At 35.6% G+C, this 9,029-nt stretch overlaps 1 protein-coding gene across 1 annotated transcript in view; it reads left to right on the top strand.

The window, feature by feature from the left end:
- LOC106871423 (contactin-2) overlaps positions 1-9,029 on the top strand; it is a 229,293-nt gene that overhangs the window by 110,386 nt on the left and 109,878 nt on the right. The window contains exons 4-5 of the mRNA XM_052973899.1: positions 7,286-7,371; positions 8,125-8,279. Coding sequence (XP_052829859.1) covers positions 7,286-7,371; positions 8,125-8,279 — 241 coding nt within the window. The remainder of the gene's footprint in view (positions 1-7,285; positions 7,372-8,124; positions 8,280-9,029) is intronic.

Below are 9,029 nucleotides of genomic sequence, written 5' to 3'. Positions count from 1 at the left end.
TATTATTATTATTATTATTATTATTATTATTATTATTATTATTATTATTATTATTATTATTACTATTATTATTATTATTATTATTATTATTATTGAGTGAGAGAGCAGTGCATGCCATCAAAGTGACACTGGGGTAAAATATACGAAGCCCAATATACCCATCATGACTACCCGTCTGATAAGTGTACATCAAACACATGCATCGCAACCATATGTGCGCGACATGGTGATCTCATAACAAGACAAACAACGCATGACCTTACAGGTGGAAGCCAGTTAGATTTTCTTTAGATCGAGTAGCCCATCGCGCTCTAAAGGTCTCTGAATATTGTTTAAGGATGTTGAACGAAACACCCATGTTTCAAGATATGAATTATCCAAACACCCAAAGAATTTGTCTCAACACATGGCTATGATGCTCCTCCACTACTTCTTCTCGTGATCAGAGACGCACATATCGTCAGCCACTAAGGGACATGCTCAACTGGTTGAGGTCAAACAACTGACAAGCAAATCTATGGTATTGAGCTGAATATTTGCTGTAGCCCATTTTTGTACCAAGACAAAACAACGTATATGATAACACTTCCAATCAGTTAAGATGAGAAGCCATGAGAGCCACTGCCTAATACTGCGTCAGGGCATTAATGCGGTGAGCTAGCAGAAACGTTAGCACGCCGGGCGAAATGCTTAGCGGTTTTTCGTCTGTCTTTACGTTCTGAGTTCAAATTCCGCTAAGGCCAACTTTGCCTTTCATCCTTTCGGGGTCGATTAAATAAGTACCAGTTGCGTACTGAGGATCGATCTAATCGACTGGCCCTCTCCCACAAAATTTCGGGCCTTGTGCCTAAAGTAGAAAAGATTATTATTATTATTATTATTATTATCATCATCATCATCACCATTATTATTATTATTATTATTATTATTATTATTATTATTATTACTGAAGGCAGTGAGATGGCAGAATCGTTAGCACGCCGGGCAAACTGCTTAGCGGTATTTCGCCCGTCGCTACATTCTGAATTCAAATTCTGCCAAGGTCGACTTTGCTTTTTATCCTTCCGGGGTCGATGAAAATAAGTACCCGCTGAACACTGGGGTCGATGTGATCGACTCATCACCTCCCCCAAAATTGCTGCTCTTCTGGCAAAATCTGAAAATCATTATCATTATTATTATTTCATATATGCTGAACAGATTAAATTGTTTGAAGAAGAAAAAAGTTCCTAACAATGGGCTACAATAAGTAACGTTAGATACCCAGAACCCTTCTAAGTATTTAACTCTCCCTAATAATATTGTTTTCTGGTGCTGTACTAAACTAGGTTTTATACCAATTTTCTCTATCCATTTGTTCAAATCTTTAGAGATAGTTTCCAATACACATATAACTACTGGCATGCATTTTACCTGCGCTTTCCAAAGTCTCTGTAACTCAATGGCTAGGTCCTGGTACATTGCTATTTTCTCTATACCTCTCATATTAACTTTCTCATCATTTGGAACTGTAAATTCAACTACCTGACACTTTCTATTCTTTTTGTCTACTAATACTAAATCAGGCCTTCTAACTTCTATTACTCTGTCCATCTTAAAGTCCTACATCATCTTAATTTTTTTACTTTCTAGTACTTTACTAGGTTCATGTTCATACCATTTATCAGTATGGTCAAATCCTAGCTTTCTACATAACTTCCAGTGGATTCCTCTCCCTAGGTTGTCATGTCTTTCCTTGTATTCTTTCTGTGCCAGCATGTTACATTCACTTATTATGAGTAACACTACGTTTTTGATTTACATAACCTACATTGCAGATCTTCCTGATTTTTGTGTATCGGTGCTTGATCTTGTGCTGCTAATAAACTTTCTTAGACTTTCTTAGGGCTCTCTCGTACGTATTGACAAAGCGTTCTGCTTGTCCGTTAGATCTGGGATGGTATGGCGCAGTAGTTACATGTTTTTCAGCGAACATTTTACAAAACTTTTTAAACGCAAAAACATAAATTGTGTTCTATTGTCAGACACTACCGTGTCTGGGACGCCAAATCTCGCAAATAACTCATGTAGAAAGTTTGTCGTAGTTGAGAACATTTAGAGAAACTACTAGAAATCTACTATCATTAAGTAGTATGAACCGTTTAAGGAATCATCGAAATCAAGGTGTAATCTCGACCAGGGAACATTTACTTTTGGCCAAGCTTCACTTTTTATCGTCGGTAATTTTGCTGCTAGAGCACATACTCTACAACCTTATTTAAAGGTTGATTCGTGGGGATGAATCATATCTGATTGTTTAAAAAAAGGCTAGAACGGCAATGCTAAAACGTATTTGAAACAATGGACAACAGTCGAAATATCATAGTGGATGGGTAAATAAGCATCCTTATAGTGAAACAAAGCATTGGTAGGTAAACAAAGGTATCAACAAATAGAAGAGAGGAAAGAGAACATCGCCTTTCAAGTAACTCAGAATAGGTAAAGGTAAGCTTACCAAAGTTTAATGCAGTTTAAGTATGGAGATTAAGATTGTTTGGTATTGGATATTCATCGCGTACAGTGTTCCTAGTCAATTTAATCACCATCGCAGGTGGACAGTCGAAATTAATAGACAAAATCCTTTCACTTTTATAAAAAGACTGAAAAATTATACACTACATACGAAAAACCTATGTCCCTTTAGGCCCATTTACGCAGGAGCTTTGGGCAAAATGTGTAGTGCATGAGCATCCTTGGAACATAAGTAATGTGTGTGTAAAGTTTGGTAAAAATCGGTTGAGAATTATGGAAATGTGTGCGTTCAGTGTTCCTAGTCAATTTAATCACAGTCGCTGGTGGACAGTGGAAATAAATAGACAAAATCCTTTCACTTTTATAAAAAGATTAAAAAAGTATGGAAGACCCTACAGATTATAAAACAGCTGATTACTGCAAATGAAAAAGAATCATCTAATGTTTGATTTCCCACCGCTCTAGAAGCCCCTGTATCGATTTAAAAAAGTCTAAGTTGCCTATATTCGGGTCTGGAATATGAAACCGCTGTGTATAAAATCTTAAAGAAATAAGATGAAAGATGTAGAAGTTATTGAGGTACATTAAATTTTTGTACGCACACACAAACACCCGCACACATGCACAGAGAGAGAGAGAGAGAGAGAGAGAGAGAGAGAACTTCAATTTTATAGATATTAGATATACATACATGCACATATATATACACGTATGTATGTATGTATGTATGTATGTATGTATGTATGTGTGTGTGTACATACATACATGCATAATACATACATAGATACATACATACATACATACATACATACATACATACATACATACATACATACATACACACTTTCGAAGCGACAATTCGCGTATTTGGCGTGGGAGATTATCAAAAATACGATGAATACTATCTCCAACTTTGCAGCCACAACTATCGGCCTTGTTAAGTAACTGGTTGATCTTCAGATGAATTGAGGGAGCCTTTTTTTATTCACAATCGTAGTGATTTTCGAGTGAAACTTGAATTTACCATGCAGAGAGTTACTGTAAACAACATGGCTGGACACAACATCAACAACAACAACACAATCGAGGAACAGAACGAAAACAACAGCTCAACAGGTAAACAAATTCTTTCTAGCTGTAGTTATAGAAGAAACCGTAACTACAAAATTCATTTCTCATGGAGTTATGAATTAAATAATGATCTATTTAACTGCTACGAAAAAACGAAACAAAACCCCGCTGTTGGCTATATGAAGCGATTGAAATCGTATTGGGATGATCTGCATCCAGAATTAAATCATTTTACTGCGAAGCAACTACGCCAACAAGCAACATTTGTAAAACATAGATAGAAGGTTAGTAACTAATTAAGAAATCGGAAATTAACCTTTTTCCCAACTCTATAAACAAAAACGAAAACGTGAATGATATAAGACCAACACGTTGTTTCGCAGCTAGCGACATTCCAACAGATTCTAGAGTGCCTGTCAGCCAAACTACATTACTGGCTCAAGTAACTGACCACTGTCTCCCTACTACGACTATGATAAATAGCAGGCACAACTGCAACGATTGTAGTAGTAGTAGTAGTAGTAGTAGTAGTAGTAGTAGTCAGGATTATATGCCGGTGAAATGTGCCCTTACTGAGCGCTTATCTATATGCTCTGGGTACTACTGTAAAACAGTACACGTATGATATTCAAAAAGTAAACAAAACCGAAATAACAAAGAAGGTACCATCACGGGTTTTGAAAACAGAGAAAAAGATAACTGGTTTACGGAAGGCTGATAGTCTTCCGTAATCAATGATGCTTATTGCATGCAAACAAGCAAATCACTATACGTCCCAACAACAGAAAGTAAAGGAGATAGGAATGATGTTTGGAGACAGCAAAAGAGGATACTCACTTGTAAACTGATTATCCTGAAACAGGAGCTAAAAGCTGTCAGTGGAAAAACTCCGACATCAGAAGAGAATAACTGAGAGAAAAACAATATACAAAAAATGTAACCGCAACCAGGCAGCAGTATACAGAGACATGAGAGGAGGAGCAGTAAACATCACGGAAACCCATTTCACGAGATGGTGAAACTCTTGTAACTGTAAGACTTGGAAGGCAGCTCCTTGAGCAACACTCTTTGTCTGATAACCTAGAATACATGCCCAAAGAAGTTTCACGGATCTACTGCAACGTATCATCAGATGAAAGGATGAGCCTGTATGAGCAGAAGACTATTCATGGGTATGTTAGTAGAAAGCTCCGAGATGATAGCAACATCGATCAGCAAAGCAGTTTAGCATGGACCAATAGTCGGATTACTACCTCCCACTTTGAAGGATGTGCATTTGCAATCCAGAAACAGAAAATATCAACCAAGTATCTGATTCCCAAAAGGAATAGAGATACAGGTAAAGCCGTAAAGTGTTACAACCGATGCAGACTTTGTGGAGTTCACACTGAAGATATCACGCACACCATAAGCAGTTGTCCGAAAATGTCATCACGGTATTATCTACCGATGAGACATGACGTTGTAGCTAGGACACTCTATAATGAAATCCGTCGGAAGGATAATCCCGAAGATAAAGATATAGGAATCCACAATATGGTAGAAGACATAGCCACTCATAATAGAAAGGAACACTGGTGGAATGTACCAGTGAAGACCTCAATAAAATGTAAGCACAACAGACCTGATATGATGATTTGGGGTAGAGAAGAGAAACTGTGCACAGTTGTGGAAATTAGCTTCCCAGCGGATGTTAACATAAAGCTGAAGATCAGTGAAAAAGAGAGTACCTATACTGAACTATTGAGAAATCTGCAGTCACTCTATCCATATTACAAGTTCAGGTTTAAACCTGTAATTATTGGAGCCCTGGGATATGTAACACACTGCCTAAATACCAATCTTGAGAAATTAGGCTTCCCAAAACCAGAAAGGAGAAAGCTAATTCGAAGACTACAGATCCAATCCATCACTGGAACAGTAAAAATCTGTAAAACCTTCCAGAAGTACATCATTTAAATATATATATGACCATGTCTAGATATACAACTATATGCATGAGAATACATACATAAAGCAAAACATACGAACCTGCACATATACATACATACATACATACATACATACATACATACATAAATACATACATACATACATACATCCAAGCATACATACATACATACATACATACATACATACATACATACATACATACAAACAAACAAACACGAACACCCTGTTGTTGATGTTGAAATTCCAATGAAGGAACCTTGGATCTAGGTTGGCAAGAAATCTTGAAATCAGCTGAATAACGACATGCATAAGAACCCACAGAATGGTGGAAGTCACAGCCACTCATAATAAAAAGGAATGCTGGTGGAATATCCCAGTAAAAACTTCAATAAATGTCTCCGCAATAGGCCTGATATAGTAACTTGGGACGGAGAAGAGAAACTGTATACAATTGTGGAAATCAGCTGTTCAGAAGATATTAACATAAAGCTAAAAATCAACAAAAAAGAAATTACCTACGCTGAACTGTTGAGGAATCTCTAGCTACTCTATCCAGGTTACAAGTTCAAGTTTTTACCTGTAATTATTGGGGCACTGAGATGTGCAACACATTGCCTAAATACCAGTCTTGAGAAGTTAGGCTTCTCAAAATCAGAAAGGAAAAAGCTGGACTACAGATCCAAGCCATCACTGGAACTGTTGAAATTTGTAAAAATTCCAGAAGTTTACCATTTAAGTATGTATGAGCATGTCTAGGCATGCAACAATAGCATGAGAATACACACATGAAACAAAACATACAAATCTGCACGTATACATACATACATACATATATGCATACGTACGAGCATACGTACGTACATACATAAATAAATAAATACATACATACATACATACATACATACATACATACATACATACATACATACATACCCTGTTGTTGAAATTCCAATGAAAGATGTAATAACCCGGCTCTTTCTCTTTGGAAAAGAAATCTTGAAATAAAACTGAATAATGACATGCATACATATTTTGTGAGTTACCTGCAACCCTTTCAAGTTCTGGAAGTTTTTCCTCTTTATATGATTTAATTTCTTAATTAACAGACAGCAGCTCTATTTACTAGCTGGAGACATTCTGTTTAATCTTGGTATTCTGCTATCTTTTTTTACTCATAATGCTCAGCTAATATTTTTATGTCTATAAATTTTGATGAAACTTTTTTCATTGGTAAGCCTTATCATAGGTATGAAGATATAAATAAAAATGCCAAAATAATAGAAAAATAAGGGTATTATATTTATCACTCCCCAAATACTATACAGTTTTGATTACTTTCAATATATGCAACATTTTTGAAATTAGGAAGATTATTTATTTTAGAAAAAGACATAATGCGGAATAACGAGTAAATCATTGACTTTCTTATTTCCCGGTTATTTTGGCGATCTTACCTACACCCTTATACTGCCATTAGCAACATTTCATCATGTACATTCTTCATCAATACACCCAACTGGAAATTTCGAATTACTCCAATAATAATAATAATATTTATAATATCATTTTAGAAAATTGTGTATCAGATATTTACACTACTATAAATTATTAATGGAAATCGAATAACTATCAGTATTTTATACAAGTGTTATAAGTCGTACGTTTTCCTGTTATAACGGCTAAAGATAACATATTGCCATGTCATTAGTTATTTTTAGTATAGAGATGTTATGATCTGTATTAATTTCAGGAAAATGGAGCCTATCTGCTTCGTATTACGGACACGGATGAACATAATTTCATTAAAAATTGGTTGAATACTCATTACACGAGCAGGTAAGCTGTTCATTGATACTTTTTAGCATCGAAAATGTATTTTATTAACAAAAAGTAATTCATGTTTAATATACAGAATAAGAAATTTCCTTGTTACTTTACCAGCTAAAGAATTAGCTGTCGTTAAGCGTACCAGTAATTTGCTGGTGTTCGATTTAATCGGCTGTATCCTCCTTCCTACAAAATATGAGGCTTCATGCCTGTATTAGTAACAAATATATAAATTAACCTTTTATAATTACAAATGAAATGGAATATGGTACTCGTTGTTTTTAATGTAAATGTATATCAATTGTCATACTTGTTATTATTTATTAGAAAAATAGAAAACCAACTCGCATAGTATTTTGATGAACTTTAATTTGAACCTGTGTCTTATAACATTTTACTCGTAATTTTAATAATTAAAGCTTATGTTTGGGATGATCAAAAGAAACAGAATTTTACATTTTAGGAATCTAGGCAGAATATTACATCCGATACACAAGGTAATTTAATATATTAGGCAAAATATTTGGTAATTTCTTTGAAAGCACAAAATAGTTTTATCAGTTATTTATATTTACTACATGCCATAGTGTTTCTCATAAACAATATAAGACATTAAATGACCGAATAGGTCTTAAAAACTGTTGAAGTAATCGCCAGATATTGCTTACCTTAAAAGTGTACATGCTTTTGTGCACGCGAAACGCATTTACTCAATATAAACTAACTTAATTTTCTCTATATTTCACTATTGTTTACTTGAAGCTCTCTGTGGTGGACGGGTGGTCAAAGAGATTCAACAGAAAATACTATATTCAGATGGCTTTCCAACGGCATTCGTGTGCAAGATAGCCTTGATTATTGGTTGAGTACAGATGAAAAGGCAAAATCAGGAAATCAACTTGTGTACAAGAAAGATGGTTAGTAATGTGTGATTTTTTTTATTTTTGGTTATTGAATATTATTTTTTCCTTACATATAATCATAGAAACTTGGCTGACACTGATATATTTTCCAAAGCATTTGCAGGTTGAATAAAGACTTCTCTCTCTCCCCACGACACGCATGTACGCGCGCATATGCACACACACACACACACACACACACACACACACACACACACACACACACACACACATACACGCACACACAAGCACACACGTTTTTATATATAGACCTGATTTATATATGTGTGCGTGTATGTGTATACAGAAATCCCAAAAATATTTTTATAAACATAGGCGCAGGAGTGGCTGTGGTAAGTAGCTTGCATACCAACCACATGGTTCCGGGTTCAGTCCCACTGCGTGGTACCTTGGGCAAGTGTCTTCTACTAAAGTCTCGGGACAAGCAAAGCCTTGTGAGTTGATTTGGTAGACGGAAACTGAAAGAAGCCCGTCGAATATATGTATATACACGTGTGTTTGTGTGTCTGTGTTTGTTCTCCCATCATAGCTTGACAACCGATATTAGTGTGTTTACGTCCCCGTAACCTATCGGTTTGGCAAAAGAGGTCGATAGAATAAGTACTGGACTTTCAAAGAATAAGTCCTGGGGTCGATGTGTTCGACTAAAGGTGGTGCTCCACCATGGCCGCAATCAAATGACTGAAACAAATAAAAGAATAAGAGAAAAAATTCTCACTATAGTAGTAGTAGTAGTAGTAGTTG

The sequence above is a fragment of the Octopus bimaculoides genome, chromosome 17, assembly GCF_001194135.2.
Source record: "Octopus bimaculoides isolate UCB-OBI-ISO-001 chromosome 17, ASM119413v2, whole genome shotgun sequence".
Taxonomy (NCBI): domain Eukaryota; kingdom Metazoa; phylum Mollusca; class Cephalopoda; order Octopoda; family Octopodidae; genus Octopus; species Octopus bimaculoides.
This window is presented reverse-complemented; position numbering and strand designations above follow the sequence as displayed.